Source organism: Arachis ipaensis, chromosome B9 (genome assembly GCF_059453495.1).
Source record: "Arachis ipaensis isolate K30076 ecotype BB chromosome B9, ASM5945349v1, whole genome shotgun sequence".
NCBI classification, from domain to species: Eukaryota; Viridiplantae; Streptophyta; class Magnoliopsida; order Fabales; family Fabaceae; genus Arachis; species Arachis ipaensis.
Window position 1 is genome coordinate 140,077,178 of NC_142444.1, and position 20,800 is coordinate 140,097,977.

Sequence of the window (20,800 nt, forward strand, 5' to 3'; positions counted from 1 at the left end):
TTAAACAAATGTATATAGTGACAAAAATGGTTTGAACGAACATGAAAAAAAAAACCTAAATAGCTGTATTGATGAATAATTTGGATGAAAGATATTAATTAGATGTTTTGATTTATCATATATGGATTTACGGTACTGTTTGGTGAGTATCTAAAACGAGCACAACAATTATGTATTTATTGGTTGTGTTACATTTATATAGACCATTAGATTTGATTAGATGAAAATCAAAGGCTAATATAAAAGAAGAGCATTGATGGACTCTAATAAATACAGAATATCCTAATACATAAATAAATATTTTAAATGACAATACTTTAATACACAATACTTTAAATAGTAACAGAATCTTTTATTCTTAAATAATTAAATATAAAACATATAAATACAAAAATATGAGTATTCTTTATTCAATAAGATTAATTATTATGCAAGAAATTTTTATGATATTAAAATCATATTGAAATAAAATTTTAAACTGTAACATAAAAATATAAAATAATTAAAATTTTATTTTATATTACTTGACAAATAATTAGATTATTATATTTAAAATTTATTAACTAACTAATTTTATTAAAGATATTATTATATAATATAATTTTTCATTAAAATATTTTAAAAATATAATTTATTTAAAATATTATATATAATACATGAAAATATTAACTTTTTTATTTTTTTTAATTTAAAAAAAAAGAATAAATAATATAATTCTAAAAACATGCCTATCATATTACATATTTACTTATATTAATAAGACCTAAACTAATCAAGTTTACGTAATTAAAAATATAAAACAATAAATACAAAAAGATAAAAGTATTTTGAAAATATTATGACATTTGTACACTAATTTTTCATATATATATATATATATATATATATATATGGTAAATTCTACTCTATTCTTTATATTTTAACATGTAAATTATCCTTTATGATATGTAACTTTTTAATTAGTTGTTATGTTAACTATGATTAAGCTATTTTGTAATTAAAAAATTATTTAAAAGAATAAATGTATAATTTGATAAAATACTAAAAATTGAATCTTTGCTCTCTGCAACCTCGTTATTTCTCTCTCTGATTGCTCTTCTGTGTTGATTTCAATTTGTAGTGGATCTGCGATTAGTTGAAGAGAGTGTATTTGGTCGTGCTGCTATTTTGTAGTTATCTTTTACTCTTTAGTTCACATAATTTCGTGTCACATATAAATCTTGATTATCAGGATGCATTAATCTATGATTTAGGGTTGTGATAATTATTGCATATATTAAAGTGATGCTTGAATTAGATATGCATTTGATCCATCCGTCTATTAGAATTTAAATTGGACTATATCAATTAGATCAAAGCCGTTCTTTGGAATGGCTATGGATCATTGGATCGTACACAAGATCCGTTGTATTAGATATTCAAAGGATACTTGCATCTTTACTCTCCGTCCTGCTTCGAGTTACAGTGTGCCTTCAACGCACTTTGAGTGATGAAGGAACAGTGGAAGGGAGGAAATATACTTCAGTCAACAGAGAAGGTGTTTTTCAATAGAAGGGTAGAACGAATTTAAGTAATAATAATTTGATAAAAGAATATAAATTTATTTTTTAATATTTACAAAAATTATATAATTATCCATCTTAAAAAAAATTAATTATAAAATGGTCCTACTTTAGTTAAGATGTTAACTCTTATTGAGTTAAATTAACTCAAATTAAAATTAAACATCTAATTAAAATGTGTCACGTCATAGAGGCTAATTTACATGTTGTTTTAGAGGGGTTGGGTAGAATTCACCTATATATATATAAATTTGGTCGAATTAAAGAATAAAAAATTTAACTAAAACAATAAAAAAATACTTAGAAATAATAAAAATAAAAAATAATCTTATTATAAATATATAATTTTAAATATTATATATGTGAAACTTTAAATGTTAATTTTAATAAATAAAAAATATTTATTTTTTATATTTATATATTTTATATTTTTAATTATGTAAGTTTGATTAGTTTAGGTCTTACTCATATAAATAAATATATAATGTGGTAGGCATGTATTTAGAATTATATTATTTTTATTCTATTTTCCTAAAAAAATAAAAAAAAATAAAAAAGGTTAATATTTTCAAGTATTATATATAATATTTTAAATAAATTATATTTTCAAAATATTTTGATGAAAAATTATTTTATATAATAATATCTTTAACAAAATTATTTAATTAATAACTTTTGAATATAATAATCTAATTATTTGTCAAGTAATATAAAATAAAATTTTAATTATTTTATATTTTTATATTACAGTTTAAAATTTTATTTTAATATAATTTTTTAAGATTATAAAATTTTTTTGCATAATAATTAATTTTATTGAATAAAAAATACTCATATTTTTGTATTTATATGTTTTATATTTAATTATTTAAGAATAAAAGATTTTGTTACCATTTAAAGTATTGTGTATTAAAGTATTGTCATTTAAAGTATTTATTTATGTATTAGGATATTCTGTATTTATTCAAGTCCATTAATGCTCTTCTTTCATATTAGCCTTTGATTTTCATCTAATCAAATCTAATGGTCTATATAAATGTGGCGTATTCAATAAGCACATAATAATTGTACTCGTTTTAGACATACCCATATTTGGTTAAAAAAAAATTAAAAAATCAAAACTTATTTTATCTAATATTCATTAATTATTTATCTTATTTAACATTCTTTAATTATTGTAATAATTAATGAATATTAAATAGACAAGTTCTGATTTTTTTTTTTCCTAACATTATTGATGCATTCATATCGTGAATTAGAAGTATCACCATTGCAAGGGCCATGCACCTTTTTTCCTTCATTGAAGTAGTATAATCAAGATGAGTTGAAAGACACAATGTTGAGTATTCATTTATACTGCCACCAGATCTGTAGCATATTTTGGTCAAGCATGTAATATTGGCAGATAATGCTTCTAAGCAGTTGATTAAGCAAAAACAAAAAAAAAGAGGAGTTGATTATGCAACCGCATAAATCTAAATGTTGTTCAAGTAGAAGCAATCATATATTATTATAATGAAGCATCACTTATTTAATTCAGTTGTCATGAAAATTTACCGTGAAAATTGTATTATTAAATTCATTTTACTCGTTCCCGTGCGTCGCACGGGTTTATTCACTAGTAGTGATTCATAAGGCACATTTTCGCATGTGTATTGAGTTTGACTAAAGTATTTCGCCCACAAAAAAAAATAAATATTTTTGTTGGTTTAATGATTTGTTCCCATTATTATAATTTCAAGAGCATGTTTAGAGCACCTCCAATGGTGAGTTTCTCTTTGACTTTTTTCTGACATATAGGAACTCTAACCATTGGAGGAGAGAAGGAGTGAGTTTCCGCACAAGGATCAAAGTAAGGGAGTCCCTCTAAGAAGGGACTCAAATTAACCAATAATAACTTGTCATTTGGCAAGTTATTATAAAAAAATAATAATATAAAATCTGAAATAATTAAATAATTAAATAATAATTAAATTAGTAATAATTATAATAAAAATTATATTAAATAATTATATTTTTATTTAATTAATAATTTATATTAATTATTTATATTATAATTAATATTGAATATTATTTATATTATTATATTAAATTATAATTAATTAAATTTACTTACATTAAAAAATAAATTTAATTTTATACCTTATAAAATAATTTTTAGTTGAGTTGGTTATTTTTATTTTTAAAATTTAAAATGCTAATGATATTATTAAAATTAGCAGTTGTAAACACAAAACTATAAATTAGTATAATCTCGAATTATATATTGTGTATTATTATTATATATGAATTTATTTAATATTAATATCTTTTAATAATGAATTATTTTTAAATTTATAAATTTAAATAATATTATTGAAAAAAATTAATTATATTAATTTTAAGTATTTTAATTAATTAATTAAGTGGGACCACAATAGGGACTAAAGTTAGTTCCTCCTAATGGAGAAGAGATAGATGCTTTGAGTTTCTATTTATTGTTTATGATGCAAAAGCTGATGTGGAATTACTTTTTATGACAGGTGGGCCATAAACAGGAATTGGGATGAGTTCCCTACTGAAGATGGTCTTAATGGAGAAGAGAGAGATGCTTTGAGTTCCTATTTACCGTTTATGACGCAAAAGCTGATGTGGAGTTACTTTTTATGACAGGTAAGCCATAAATAGGGATTGAGATGAGTTTCCTACTGGATGGTCTTACATACAGTTTACGTTTCCCCAATAAAGACTTTCACCAAAATTTGAATTTCTTTGCACGGTTATTTCTCTTATAAAAGTTTGAAGCTCTGAAGAAGTTTCTTACTATTTTGCCAATAGAGTTACAATATTAATTTTGAAAGATAAGATGGCATTCAATTGAAAATTAAATTAATCTAATTGAGTTAATTAAAATGAGAGATCGAATTGAACCATACATGAAATTTGAGAGACCAAGCTAAGTCTTTATTCTTTTCATTTCTATTATAATCTTGCCATGACAAATCCCCCAAGCATGCTTGATTTTTTAAAATGGCTTTAAAAAAGAACAGTGTTGAATACATGGGCTTATGTATTATTGATTGTAAAAGTGAATTATGTATTGACTCAATCAATCATGCATTTATATATATAGAAGGTGATAGTCTAACTAACTAATATGGCTAATTCAAGTCCTAACTAACTTGTTAAGCTATAACAGACTGTACAAAACTACAAGTATATGCTATAGCTAATAAACAAAAGAGCAATTTTGTTATAATAAATCAACTCCCAGTATAATGCTTCCTATCAATCCATCATAATCAAACCGAGTTAGTTGTTTTAATATGCAGTATTTTTCCAGTTGCATGTCTTTTTAACATTTTCAATATTTTGAAGTTGCATTAGTACTCATTTTTACAGTCCTACAAAACAATACGATGTTTCGGTTCAGAATTAACCAAGATAAAGAGAAACTCTAGCATTTCAAATGCGGAAGTCGGGAGATCAAAGCCACAAAGTCGATCTAAAAATCAGAGCATTAATAAATACTACTGCATCACTAAACTGTTGGAGCAGGTGGTGACATAGTCAGCATCTTAGACAATAAACATTGCTCTTAGGTTGTGAAACGTCATAGCCAATCCTTCTGCTGCAATTTCAAAGGCAAATAAACCTCAGATAGATACTGAAAGCCGAAGGTGCTCAGGGCCTGAATTTCAGCCTTCTGCTTAGTCTTCACCATTAATGTCAATTCCTCAACCCAACCAGGATTTTTCTTCACAAAATCCTCCTCCAACAAGTCCTTTCCAGTCTTAATATCCTGCTCAGTCATCGGCAACCTACATTGCTCGGGTATCTTGTACTTGTCCAAATCACTAGGCCTAACCCCGAGCCACTTTATGTCAGGGGTTGTCAGGTTGGCACTGTCGTAGGACATATTCTTTGACCCACATCCATAGACAGAGAGAATCTTCAACCCATACGGATCACTGTCTACAAGTGCAAGCACTGGCAGCTTCAACTCCATCTTCATCTTCTTCAGGAACAGCCTTGTAGCAACATCAGGTTGCCCTTTTGCAGTCACGATTATACAAGGAAACCGGTTGTAGAATCTATCCTCGGCCAATCTCATATAAGCAGCATCCTTCTCCACCAACAGAATGAACAAAGCATCACTCTGCATATCCCCAACTCGATCAATATTTGGTGGAATGGCCTTCCCACCCATACCCATCTTTGTGCAATCAATCATGTCCCCATTGTCGCTAAAGATCAGCCTCCCGACAACAACACCTTTGGTTGATAAACATCACAAGAAACAAGCGAAAATAAGAATTGGAAAAATTTTACTAGGCAATGAAATGTGCATATAACAAGCCATTTATACAAACATGAGTAGTAAATCACACATGCATCTATATCTAAGCCTAATAATCAAATCACCCAAAGAGGTAAATAATTGCTAGCTAATCACATGAACTAATCTGATTACATGGGAGCAACCAATTACTTAGTCAGGTGCATTTTGTAACTAACTAGAAGAGTCAGCTAAAATTGCCAGAGTAACTAATCACCTAACTACTCACAAAGGATCAATCAAGATGATAAACAACCAAGATTCCAGCATAATGAGTTTGAATATATAAAAAGTGATAAAAATTTACATACTGCATGAACTCTAGAAATTAAGGTGGCCAGAAGGAGACCAAAAATATGGAACATGCCTTTAAACGAGGAGCAAGCCTAACACCACATCTTAAACTAAGACTCTTAAGATAATTTCAAATATATAGTCCCTTGTACCAAATCTATACTACCACGTTAAACTTCGTCATTAAAATTTAAACGTCTAACTTTACACTCCCCAAGTCATACAAACCCGAAAAGGCCCATAGCGAGATGCAGATGCAACATTGCAATCACAACCACCATAATTGACATGTGACTCTCAATCACACAATTACATCAACGTGGCAACAGTTTTTATTTCAAGTTTCATGCACAAAATTTCATGCCTTGCAATTGGAAAATTTACTCAACCATTTCAAATTTAGATTTTTATCAACAATTGACAAGTTGACTCCTACCAAATTAATAAAAATACACACTTCACATAGTCAATTGCGCTTTATAATTGAGAGTATCCACATTGCAACCACCAAAATTTCTACAACGAACAGCAACTGCAACTGCAATTTAAGACACTGTGATCTATTAAGGCAATACCTTTCTCGGCTGCAACCACATTGAGGCTGGATCGTGTGCATCCGAGCATACAGGACACGTCATCAAGAACCGTATCGGACTGGATCTGATCCTGAAACAACTTAACATCCGTGTAGAACAGATCACGCTTCGTGACATGAATCCCCTTAATGCAAAGCTGGTGAACCAGCTGCAATATGCGGGCAGTTATTGCGGACTTCCTAACCGTCGAGATATTCGCAAAAGGACGAAGTGAACTCTTGTCCTTGAGGACAATTCGGTCAAGCTCCGGGACGTAAAACTGGTTGGTGGCAGAGCGGGAGGGGACGTCGAAGGCGAAGCCGTTGCCGGAGAGGATAGAGTGGGCGATGCGGAGGACGAGGGACTCGATGATGGACTGAACGGAAGACAGGCTGAGATCGGAGACTTCACGGCAGGAGAAAGGGAGGGAGAGGTCTTGGAGGGTTAGGGCTTTGGAGGAAGAGGAAGAGGAGGAGGAAGAGGTGGAGAAGTCTTTCAGGATTTGGAGGATGGTGGAGTCTGGTTTAAGCTTGTTCTTGAAAGGGAGGTCGTCGGTGTTGGTTCGACGGCGCTTCTTGCTGCTCTCTGCCATGGATGGGAGGTGGGGAGTGATGGGGCAAAGTGTGGGCGGGAAATGGAAGTCGATGACTACACTGATTTTGACGGTGGCTGGGGACAGTATTTGTGGACTAAATCTCTGTTTTGGTCCCTGAAATTCACACTATTACTTATTTTGGTTATTGTAATTTAAAATTATCTATATTAGTCCTCTAAATTTAAGTTTGGATATTAATATAGTCTTTCGACTCTTTTCGGCGATGATTAGGCAAATAGAAGGCTGAGATGTCACTTTTCTTTCCACGCTAGATGATGAGTAAACGACATAGTTTATTTTTGGTGTCCAAACAAATCTAAAATATCGTTGCTTTGTATATGAATGGAGAAGAAATGATGAAGATCCAAAATAAAGTATTTTTTTTTCTACCTCCATTATTTTTCATTTTTGACTTGTTTGGGCGCCAAGAGTAAACGATGTCATTTACTCATCATCCAACATGGCAGGGAGGGTGCCATCTTAGCATTTCGTTTGCCTAATCATCGTCGGAAAGAGTCGAGGGACCATGTTGGTGCCCAGACTTGAATCTAGAGGAATAGTATAGGTAATTTTGAATTTCGAGGACCAAATTGAATAATTACGTGAATCTTAGGGGCAAAAATAAAAATTTGTGCAAAACTGCATAATGAAAATAGTATAGTTATCAAAACCGAATCGGTAATTGACTCGGTCATACAACCGGGTTACTGGTTCAATCGATAAGTCACTAATTTACCCGGTTGATCCGATCATAATTAAATAAAAATGTAAAATTATAAAAATAAAATTAAAATCAAAAGTATATGTTTTCACAAACATATTAATAACAATCAAGCATTAATTCTTAGACATAATTAAAGTACAAAAAGAGACAATTAACTAGTTACTAATATAAAATACTTTCTCAGTTTAAAGAACAAGAGAGAACAAAATATAACACAATCAATAATCAAATCCAAGAGGTGATCTGAAACTCGGCATCTATATCTTTATAGGATAAATTTAAAACTTGACCAACATTTCCTTCATTTTGATTTGCATCTATATCTACATTTGTATATCTTTCGCAAATCAAAACCAAGAATAATTCATAATAATACAAACAAAAAGTATGGAAACAACAGTTTAATTGAACAATTTTATTCTAAATTGCAAAGAACATGAGCCTCATTTTCAACAACAAATTCAACTATAATTATTTTCAACAACAAAAAATTTAGCTAAGCGATTATTTCAGCAAGACAACAACTGATTTAATTTTCAGTGAACGAATCCAACTGGGTGATGAATTTTAGCAAAAAAAATTTAACTAAGTGATTATTTAGCAAAACAACACCAAATTCAAGGCTCAATTAGTAACATTCAAGATTTTCCAACAAATAAACTTAAGCTAAGTGATTATTTCGACAAGACCATGACAAATTCAACAAACTCAATAACAAATTTCACCTACAAATTCAACTTTCAGCAACAAAATCAAAGCGCAGTGATGCAGCAACGGGAATTTGTTATAACTCACCAAATCGGGTTACGCGAAGGAAGCTGATGGCAAGACTCGAAGCAAGAAGACGACAACGAAGACCAGCCCGCTGGGACCTACAGCCTCTGCTGCCGGCGACTCTTATCGAAATTGCATATAGAAAGAGATTCGTCTTGAAAGCCAGACAGACAATTTCTATGTTCACAGGCGCTTCCCGTCTTCATTGAGATTGGGTTGGTGTTCAGTGTACTAAGGTACAAGATCGAAAAGAATGCTGATTATTGATACAAAATTTTGCGAGAAAAGGTCTAAAACATCAACGCCCATTTGGCCGGAAAAATGTTTCTCTTTTCTCTGCATCAATCAGACTTTGTTTCACTCGTTTACTACTTGATTTCTTTTTTTGAGGTAAATAGCTCAGTTGGTAGACCATTGGGCTTTTAACCTAATGGTCGCAGGTTCAAGTCCTGCTATACCTAAACCTACCTTACTACAAAGGATAGAAGATAGAAAATAATTTCAAGTGGAGTTATGTCAAAAGGACCAACGAAGATGAAGAAGAAAAAGGGGGTGCAGGAAAAGCACGCGCTTGAGTGCAAGACAATGACGAGACAGAGAATAGAAACGGCCCCACGCATAAAAAAGAGGGGGCATTTGCCCCCACAAAGATTTTTCAAAAAAACTAATACTTACACTTTTATATAACATATATATATATATATATATATAACTTATTATATTATGTTTATTTTTATTTTAAAGTAAAATATAAATATTTTTTTTGTATTTTATATTTAAAAAACATTTTATTAAATTTAATTTAGTATAAAAAATAAATAAATAAACTCAAAATATAGTGATAATTAACTTTATTATATTAGTTAATTAATTGCTAATTATATTAAAATTTAATTTTTTAATTAAATATCACTTAAATTATTAGTAATTTTTTTTAAATTATTTAAGATAAAAAATATGTTATTTATATGTTAATATACTGTAATTATTTTGGTTAAAAAATTTATTTATACCATAAAGATTATAATAAGTAGATTTTGACAATTAAATATGAGATAATAAAAAGTAAAATAATTGTTTAAAAAAATATAAAAAAATAATATTTAGTCATGTTAAAATAAAAAAAGTAGTTATAAATTATTTTTTTGTTATTTTGAATATTATACTGTATTTATGAAATTATATTTTTATTATTTTAAATATTATAATAAGTGATTGTATATATATTTTTAGTTCTTATCAATATGTATAGATAGTTCTCATTTAAAATTTTAAATATATCTAAACCAATTTGGATTGGTCAAGTGATAGCTTAGTTGTCCGCTTAAGTAAGTATTGGGAGTTTGAATTTCATCTCGTATGTGTAGCATGCAATTCATTGCTGGTCAATTGCAGACTGTTAAATAGAACCCAAATTAACGATGAATTAGTCCTTAACTTATTGGGTATCGTGGAAAGCCAAAAAAAATTCTATACCTAAATTTTATTATATTTTTGCTCCCACTATTAAATTTTTCTGGGTCCGTCACTAACAGAGAGCGACGACGAAGACCAGTCCCGAGACCTGCTGCTTTTGCGGCGGCGACAACAGAGAGCGACAACGATGACTGAGTGTGAAGCGATGAATGAGAGACCAAGAGAGAGGTGACAGACCGGAGACGACAAGTGAGAGACTGGAGATGAGAGCTTGAACTCGTGGGAGAGAGACGAGAGTAACAAGAAACTGAGAAAGAAAGTCGAGAGCAAGGTTCTAAAAACCGGACCGGTCATCAAACCGCTCTAGTCACTGATTTACTGGTTTACTGTTCCAACCGGTCTAATTGTGGTTCAACCAGAAAAATCGTTCCATAATAAAATAATAAATAAATTATAAATAAATATCCTAAATATCTTTGAAATTTAAAATCCTACATAAAATATGACCAACTAAATGTAATTAATCATCAAAATATGCAATGACTTGCTGCAAATTTGTTGATAATTAACATAATTATACTTCCATTAAAAATAGTTGGATTGAATTATAATGCACAATTTAAAGATAGACAATATTGTCTTAATGTAGCTAAGTCAAAAAGTAAAACAAAAAATGATAGTGTTGCATAATAAACACACAATAGAGCCTGAAACAAACACACAACGGAGGCTCAAACAAAAACACAACAAAGCCTGAAACAAAGAAAATCCAACATGGAGGAGGGGTAGCAAGTCGGTGGAGATCAAGAATAAGGACAGTGCAACCAAACAAAGAACAAAATAATGAAAATAGAATTTTTTTTTTTTTATATAACAGAACAATCAAAACATGAATCATACAATCACTAATTGCAAATGTTTTCTTCATAAGAAGAAAACAATGAAAACATGAAGCATATAATAAATAGGCAAAAGTTAGAACAGTGAAAAATGAAGAAAGATTAATAGTTTTCAACCTAATTTTAACAAAGCTCATCACAATGATTAATAACAAAATAGGCAGTGTAAATTCAAGAAACTTTAATAAAATTTAACACAGACCGTAAAGCAATAATAGAGTTATCAATTTAAAATTTATCATCAAATACAATCAGTGAGCAAAACCAGTCAACCAAATACTGACTGGGCATTCTGGGAAAAAAAAATCAAACGAACATTTAAATCACAGCAAAAAAGATTTGTTCTGGATGTCACGCGCCTCCATCTCTTCATCCCCTTCTTGTGATTTGATTTGCTTTGCTTCCATCTTCTTCCCTCTCCTGTATTCAATGATTTGGCTTGGTCTACACGTAATCCAGGAGTATATCTAGTACTTCTGGATTCCACGAAGCTATGACCATCTCTTTGTTGCATTCTTTTTTGCTGTGTCCTATGATCCCACAGTTCATACAGTAACTATCTTGAAGGCGCTCATATTTAAACTGAACCCAGACATTGGGGAGGTTCTCCCTGCCATATAGAAACCTGTGGGTAAAGGCTTGAGAATATCCACGACTATCCTTACCTCAGGAAAGTTTTCATGAGCACATGGTTCTTCATGGGGTCTTCCACATCTATAACAATCCCCATCATATCTCTAATGATTCTGCCAGTTTCTCTGTTCATGTTCTCCATGGGTAGCCCATGTATCTGGACCCAAAATTCCATGTATTGGTGGCTGACTTTAGATATTGATTCATGTTGTGACCATAGTTGGAGATTTAGAAGATGGCCTTTTATGCTCCACGGTCCCCCTTTCAAAATTTACAGACCTTTTCACATATCCTTGAGGCTTTTCAGTACTTTGTTGCGTCCCACTTCAGAGATAGAAACTCCTTCTGGGTTCCCCCAGATTCCCAGAATGACATTTTTGCTACTTCTACGAGGGATTTCTTTGTTTGATAGTGATTGTTTTCCTTCTATCAGCTCCCTTCCAAAGCTGGATATGCGTTGTGACATCTTGTGTAATTTTTGTGCAGTGACACTAGTGGATATGTGTGTGGTTGTTGGCTAATGGTTAGCGATGTAAACTAGTTTGGAAAGAAGAGATGAAAATGTGATCAAAGATGTTGGGTTGTAAGGTGGAGGTAGAAAGTAGTTAAGATTCTATATGATTTTAATATAACTGCGTTTATGGTTGCTCCTATTGAAGTTTTTCCCTATTAGAGTGTTTTGTCAATTTTTAGAAAATCAATGGTGGTTCGATATCTAGTGATTTTGGAGCGAAACCTACTCCTCTGTGCGAGTACCAGTTTTCTAGAAGTGCATCAAAGTGTCTTCGATTAGACTAAATTTAAAATTTAAAATAAAATAAATTTAAGAATTGACAAATAAAGTTCAGAAATTAAAGTTTTGTAAACTAAATCAATAATTTTCAAAGAAACTAAAGATAAACAATAAATGGCCTTCGTTTGAAGCAAATGAATTCCACATGTAAAATTTAAACGCAGAAAGGTAAATTGAACAATAAAATAAAGAACACTTAATAGATAAAATCAATTGAAATGTTAAATTTACAAGAAAATAAATTAAAAGAATAAAGAAGGTGGAAGGAACCCTACAGAAAAGTTACTTGATTGCAGACTCAGGAATTCCCTGGGATGTGAGTATGCTTGAGTGTTTTTCTGAGTAAAAGTTCCAACCCCTTTTCACTAAAATTTCCTGGTATTTATAAGCTAACCTTACATAACGGTAAATTAAAATTACATTAATTACAATTAATTATAATTAAAATAAATTACAATTTTGAAACACAACCGCCCTTGGTAACTGTTCCCGCTACACGATTATAGATATTCTCCATGTGATTAATTATCCACTAACCTTCTCACTTCTTTGACCACTCGACTAAATCTTCGAAAGTCCTTCAAATCGAATCTCCCTCTCGACTCAGCTTCTTCAATTTCGACAAAGCAATTGGAAACGATTTCCGCATCATCTATTCCCAAACTTAGCCTCCTAGACACATTTTCTCGAAACCCATACTTGATATTTTTTTATTTGACTCTTTCTGATAGAAAATAATTTTTTCGATCAACAAATTGCCCCCTTGGATTAATGTGGTTTCCTTTGATATTATTATCGAAAAACAAAGCACTTAATCCAAAAATGTCAGTTTTCAAATTAATAATAATTGTCATTTAAACCTTCCATTATCACCAGTCCACTCGACACGTCTCCCAAGAGTCACGCCCTCTCTCTCCACCATTACATCTTCCTCAAGAAGTTACATCTTTTTGTATTTTCTCTACAATAATGGTTACATTAACACTTTAAATCCACCGTTCTTACCTTCAGTCAATTTTCCTGAATTCCATCATTCTCCAAACTTTCTTTACAACCCTGAATCTCTTCGCAAAACTCTTCAATCTGAGAATGGCTGGCTCTTCCTCACAAATCACCTCTTCTGACAAAGGTAAAGGCCATACATCAATACTACCACCTCCACCAGCTCTTCGCATTCTCAATCAGATCGATGATGATATCATTGATGATCCTCACATTCAAACTAGTGATAATAGGATTTTAATTCCTTTCACAATCAGAACTGATATACATTGCTTCCTCGGACCAATTGAGTCGCTGAAAAAGGTGAACAAGAAGTCTCTTTCTTTCCCCAGTGCTGAAGGGGAAGATTTGCTAATAAACCAATCTTTCAACATTTCTCATTTTATCAACTAAAAGACGTTCAGGAACAACCCAAAAATCAACCCATGAGGATATGACTTTACAGCCTGGTACCGACGTCTCGAACCCACCAAAAGTGCCAGTTGGGGAGCTCTAAGGATTCACGAACTGCTGAGACTCTCTCATTTTTCTTTAACCACACATCCTTGGATGATCAGGGCTGTTACATGCTTCTAGAATAGAACCACCAATAATTTCCACCTTCCTTGTGGAATGATTGGAATGTCTCTTCTCGACGTAGCCGCAATCACTGGACTTCCCATCAATTTACCAGATTATACTTCTGAAATGCAACCTAAACGTCAATACAACGTCGTTCTGAGCAGCTCTTACAGTGAGTTCATTGCCCACAACATGGGTAGAGAAGGTACCAGGATCACCGATAATGAACATGTAGCTTTCCTATTCTACTGGTTAAATGCAATTCTATTTTGTTCTCGTAGCGTTTAAATGTCAAAACTTTACCTCTCTTTGGCCATAGTTCTCCACGAAGGTAAAATTTTCAACCTGGTTAAGCTTCTCTTGGGGCACATCTTCGAGGAACTTGGCCAATTTGTTTGTGACCTACGAGATAACAAATTAATAATTGTAGGAGGCCATAAGGCTTCTTCAGTTATGGCTCAACGCCATCTTTGAGAACTTCATGACCAAACCTGAGAGTGGTCATACTGACAAGTAATATATTGAAGGGTTTCGATTATCTGCATACAAACCTAATTTCCCAAATGCACAATCAGATGAGGATAGGTTTTGGGCTATTTTTGCCCTTTTTCATTCTTGTAAAAATTTTGAGAATGAACAACTGAATTTCACTCCTTTCTTACGCCGCAATCGAGGCCCTGCCTGGTTAGACCGTTTGCTCTTTCCAAACTCATATGAAGGAGGTGAACTTGCCAAACGAAGTTGGGCACACCTACTAGCTGTTCAAGTAATCCCCACAGGATTATCTTTACAGAAAAAAGAAAAATTCAAAATAACTTTGTATGCTCCTCACCTGTCCGCCAGACAATTAGGATTTTCACAAGCCATTCCCAAACCTCAGTCTCGAAATGATGACCCTTTCTGTCACTTCCTTCTGACTACCTAAGAAGACTTCGATTCTTGCCTTGCCATGAATCAACAGCGCAGGGATCGTTTTAGTTTCATGGAGTATGAACACAGTTCTTATATTACCAAATCATGTGTTGAATGGTGGGCTGCATATTATGCAAGGTACACTCGTACCTTAGAAGATATTTAACAAACTGCAATCTAAACTACCCCTATTACTGAGAGTTCTCCAAAAAGAACTCAGAAAAGGAAAGCCGAAACTGCTCGACCACCACCAGCAAAAAGCAGGAAAACTCCCACTAAAACTTCTCGAAAGGTAACTTTATAATTCCTTTCTTTATTTAAAACATATTTCAACTTTTGTCTTTTAAATCACACTTAATTCTGGATTTCTTATCAGTTGATACTGCTTTCATCAACTGAGAGTTCTGAGAAAATCAAACTGGCCAACAAAGACACTCCTGCTGTCTCTTCCCAATCAGAAGATGTAGCCGATTCTGATTCTAGCCCCCAATTGATCCGCAGGACCAAAACTTCTCAGGTAATACGATCGTCACTACAAACCTTACCTATTTTAATGTAAAATTCAAATTCACAAATGTGTACCTTTTTTGTTTTAGCCTGCCCACGTCACTCACTTAGTCACTTCTGCTGAAGAACTTAACCCATTAATTTTGCCACAGCAACACGGTCAAGAACAGTCAACGTCACACGACTCGATTCAATTTTCAAGATCCAGAGTAATTCCAGCCACTTTTCCACCTTCTTCTCACACAACCCAAATAGTGGATCCAACAACCAATCCTTTGCAACATTCTCCAGCAGAAACTCAAAGGATTGAATCGACTTCATCAGACCATCAGGTTATTCTTTCCGAAAAGAATCTAATAGTTCCTGACTCTGATTCTGCTTCCAAAGCTGCTGACACTACCAATTCAGACTCTTCCAAATCCAAGGTTTCAGAAACTCCACCATAATTGCAACCAACACCTTCAGATTTAGCACAACTTCAGACTCCTCCGGGACTAAAACCAAGCACATCAATCATCCCGACGACTCCATCTAGTGCTACCTTGGACGACTTAACTTCTATTTTGAATAAAATCATCCAGGAAACCAAAGTACCAATACCTGTTCCAGTCATCCCAAGTCCAGTTTATACAAGACCTCCAATCGAATTGGATCCTGATACTCGGGAACAACTTCGATCGCTCATCAAGCTCTTGGATCATCCTCCTGCCACATGGGTTAATGACCCAATTCTTAATCAACTTTTAACCTCTCTTTTAAGCTCCTCTTTTAAACTTCCAACCAACATTCCCAATTTTGATTTAATTCAAGGATTCAAACAACTCATCGAAGAAAGTGTCGCATTCCATTTTCAATTCCAGGAAATTGAAAATCGAGAAGCCACAGTCGTATCCAAAATTGAAAATCACCAAGCAACTACTCAACCAATCAAAGCTGCTCGTGATGAGTTTGATTTAAAGATTGCCCGTGCTATTTTTGTCCAAGCCTTTCATGACCAAGAAGAAGCAAGGCTTGAAGCGGAATTGGTTCTAATTCAAGAATAACTCACCATTCTTCGCCAAAATCGGACCACCTTGGCTAGACCTTTGGTTGCGGCTCGGCAAGAACAACACCTCCTTATCCAACAACTTGTCTCGATTGACACTGAGCGAGAGAAAGTCGAACAACAGATTGAGGAGATCCAAACTGACAAATCTAAACAAATTGGGATACTCACAACTCTGGAAAAATAAAAGGACAAAACTGCGCTCTGTTCTGGCTAAATTATTGGCGCCTTAAACTTTTCTTTATTTTGTAATGACTTTGGTCTCTTTTAAACTTTATGCATGCTGAATTTTCTATGTTTGCCAACAATAGAAAAAATTTAAATATTTTTCATTAATCGAGCTAATCACCTTTCCTGACTCGATATCTTTAATTCGATAAGCGTTTCCAGAATATGTCCCTATTACTTGAAAGGGACCTTCCCAACTATGGGACCACTTACCAAGAAATCTCGATTTTTTTCCATTGGTAAAATAACTTTCAAAACCAATTCGCCTTTTTGAAAAGATTTCTTAGAAATTCGACAATTATAACTTCGAGCAATACTCTCTTTCTGTCGAATTATATTCTCTAGTGCTAAAATTCTCTCTGAATCTAACTCATTTAACTCGTCAAATATTGCGTTCCAATAATCATCGATCGGAAAATCATTTTGTTTCGATACCCTCAAGGTATTCAAATTAATTTCCGATGGTAATACTGCATAATGGCCATACATCAATTTATAAGGTGAGGTTCCTGTCGAACCTTTTGGTGAATTTCGATAAGCCCATAATACCTGACTTAAAGTCTCATGCCATGTTCGAGGCCTATTCCCAATATGCTTTTTAATCAAGCCTATCAATATCTTGTTTGCTGCTTCAACTTGGTCGTTAGCTTGTGCATAATAAGGAGTCGAAGTGACCATATTAATATTCCTCGAGGCTGCAAAGTTTTTAATTCTTTGACCGGTAAACATAGTTCCTTGGTCAGTACTTAATGTCTGAGGAATTCCAAATCGATGGATAATATTTTCCTCGACAAATCAATTATCTCACTTTGACCAACCTCTACCAACGGAATAGCCTCAACTCATTTTGTGAAATAATCAATAGCCACCAAAATAAATTTATGTCGTTTTGAAGAAGGAGGGTGAATCAACCCAATTAAATCCAAAGCCCAACCTCTAAACGGCCATGGCTTTATTATCGAATGTAATTCGGCCGCTGGAATTTGTTGTATCAAACCATGTTTCTGACATTCTTGACACGCCTTTGCATAATCAATACAATCTTTTATCATAGATGGCCAAAACACCTGATTACGATATAACACCCATCTCATTTTCCTTCCTGCTTGATGAGTACCACAAATTCCATTATGAACTTCACCCAAAGCAATTTTCTGATCTTTTCGTCCCAAACACCTCAGTAAACTTTTATCGACCCCTTTTTTGTACAACTCATCAGCTAATAAAACAAAGTTTATTGCCTGTAACTTTATTTTTCTATCAACTGCAGTATTGGGATCTTTCAAATACTAAGCAATATGCTTTTTCCAATCAGAATCCTCCCATTCATCCATACACAACACTTCTCTTTCAATTGCTGGCACTAAAATTTGATGGATACTAGAAAATTTTCTAATAGTTTTCGGGCTAACCCGATATCTTGAAGCAATTTGGGCCAATTCATTAGCAATTTCATTATGAATTCTAGGGATATGTACTAAAGAAACCTTCTGAAAAGAAGTTAACATCTCCCAAGCAGTTACTAAATATTTCTGTAACGTTTCATTGTTATATTTAAACTCCTTTGACAACTGCTTTAAAACCAATTGTGAGTCTCCAAGAATTTGAACTTCTAAAGCCCCTTTGTCGATTAAAATTTCGAGACCTAAAATTAAAGCCTCATATTCAGCGACATTATTAGAGCAAGGATACTTTAATTCAAACAAAAATTCTGATGGAACACCCTCAGGTGAAATAATAAGGATTCTAACCCCTGCACCATCTTTGTGCTTAGATCCATCAAAATATAATTTCTAATAATTGACCTCTATATCAACAATATTTGCCCCCTGGTCATTCAGACCTTTCGAATTATCCACAAGAAAGTCTGCAATGACCTGTCCTTTAACAGCTTTCGCTGGGACATATTGCAAATCGAATTCTGTTAATGCTAACATCCATTTCCCTAAACGCCCCCTTAACATAGGGAAACTAAGCATATATTTAACAACATCAGTCTGCGCTATCACCTTTATCGATTTAGCCACCATATAACACTTTCATTTCATACAAGCAAGATATAATGACAAACATAATTTTTCAGTCGGTGAATACCTTGTTTTGATATTAGTTAAGACTCGACTAAGGTAATAAACTGCGCGTACATGCCCATTTTCATCATCTTGGGCTAACATACATCCAATCGAATTCTCAGATGCTGCAATATATAATTTTAAAGGCTCGAATGGACGAACATTCGCCATAATTGGGGCCTTGGCCAAATAAGTTTTGATCGAGTCGAATGCTAACTGATGGTCTGTAGTCCATTCAAATTTCGAACCAATCTTTAATTTTACTAGAGGCGCAAATACCCTAGTTCGATCTGAAATATTCGAAATGAACCTTCGAAGATAATTAATTTTTTCCAAAAACGATTGTACTTCTTTTTTCGATTTGGGTGCAGACAAAGCTAATATTGCATCTGCTTTATTCTTATCAATAGCAATCCCCTTCTTATGAACGATAAAGCCTAAGAAATTTCCTGCCGATACACTGGTGCACGAAATTGTGATGTCCAGGCTCAAACAATCCCCGGCAACGTGAGCAACTTGGTGCTCTGATCTCAATACATAATTGTCACAACTTCGATACAACTAACCAGCAAGTGCACTGGGTCGTCCAAGTAATACCTTACGTGAGTAAGGGTCGAATCCCACGGAGATTGTTGGTATGAAGCAAGCTATGGTCACCTTGTAAATCTCAGTCAGGCATATATAAAGTGATAATGGTGTTTTCGAATATTATATAATAAAATAGGGATAGAGATACTTATGTAAATCATTGGTAGGAATTTCAGATAAGCGAATGGAGATGCTTTTCGTTCCTCTGAACCTCTGCTTTCCTGCTATCTTCATCCAATCAGTCTTACTCCTTTCCATGGCTGGCTTTATGCAAGGGCATCACCGTTGTCAGTGGCTACATCCCCTCCTCTCAGTGAATAATATGCTCACGCACCCTGTCACGGCACGGCTATTCATCTGTCGGTTCCCGATCATGCTGGAATAGGATTCACCCTCCTTTTGCGTCTGTCACTAACGCCCAGCACTCGCGAGTTTGAAGCTCGTCACAGTCATTCAATCATTGAATCCTACTCAGAATACCACAGACAAGGTTTAGACCTTCCAGATTCTCTTGAATGCCGCCATTATTCTAGCTTACGCCACGAAGATTCTGGTTAGGAGATCTAAGAGATACTCATTCTAGCTTATTTCATGTAGAACAGAAGTGTTTGTCAGGCACGCGTTCATAAGGGAGAAGGATGATGAGCGTCACACATAATCATCACCTTCATCACGTTCTTGGGTGCGAATGGATATCTTAGAAGAGAAATAAGAAGAATTGAATAGAAAACAGTAGTACTTTGCATTAATCTTTGAGGAACAGCAGAGCTCCACACCTTAATCTATGGGGTGTAGAAACTCTACCGTATGAAAATACATAAATGAAGGTCCAGGCATGGCCGAGATGGCCAGCCCCCTTGATCTAAGAACAATGCGTTCAAAGATGATCCTAAGATCCTAAGATGATCAAAAGATGGTCAAAAAGACGTCTAATACAATAGTAAGAGGTCCTATTTATAATAAACTAGTCACTAGGGTTTACATGAGTAAGTAATTGATGAATAAATCCACTTCCGGGGCCCACTTGGTGTGTGTTTGGGCTGAGCCTGAGTGTTGCACGTGCAGAGGCCATTTGTGGAGTTGAACGCCAGTTTCTGTGCCAGTTTGGGCGTTCAACTCTGGTTTTGGATCCTTTTCTGGCGCTGGACGCCAGGTTTGGGCAGAAGGCTGGCGTTGAACGCCAGTTTACATCATCAATTCTTGGCCAAAGTATGGACTATTATACATTGCTGGAAAGCCCTGGATGTCTACTTTCCAACGCAATTGAAAGCGCGCCATTTCGAGTTCTGTAGCTCCAGAAAA

General features: G+C 33.6%; 2 protein-coding genes and 1 non-coding gene across 3 annotated transcripts; 1 reads left to right on the forward strand and 2 right to left on the reverse strand.

Annotated features, from left to right (window-relative positions):
* Window positions 1–4,889: 4,889 nt before the first annotated feature.
* Window positions 4,890–7,416, reverse strand: LOC107619068 (DNA topoisomerase 6 subunit A-like). The gene is made up of 2 exons (XM_016321275.3): window positions 6,750–7,416; window positions 4,890–5,816 (listed from the first exon to the last, which is right to left on the reverse strand). Exons 1-2 carry the CDS (start codon window positions 7,339–7,341, stop codon window positions 5,155–5,157), a joined length of 1,254 nt encoding a protein of 417 aa, XP_016176761.1. The 5' UTR covers window positions 7,342–7,416; the 3' UTR covers window positions 4,890–5,154.
* Window positions 7,417–9,230: 1,814 nt separating this feature from the next.
* TRNAK-UUU (transfer RNA lysine (anticodon UUU)) lies at window positions 9,231–9,303 on the forward strand. Its single transcript has one exon. It is a non-coding gene; the product is annotated as a tRNA-Lys (tRNA).
* Window positions 9,304–17,012: 7,709 nt separating this feature from the next.
* On the reverse strand, window positions 17,013–19,081 carry LOC148546560 (uncharacterized). Its single transcript, XM_088499252.1, has 3 exons — window positions 18,983–19,081; window positions 18,644–18,874; window positions 17,013–17,591 (listed from the first exon to the last, which is right to left on the reverse strand). The coding sequence occupies exons 1-3, from the start codon at window positions 19,079–19,081 to the stop codon at window positions 17,013–17,015; spliced, it is 909 nt and encodes a 302-aa protein (XP_088355378.1).
* Window positions 19,082–20,800: the final 1,719 nt, after the last annotated feature.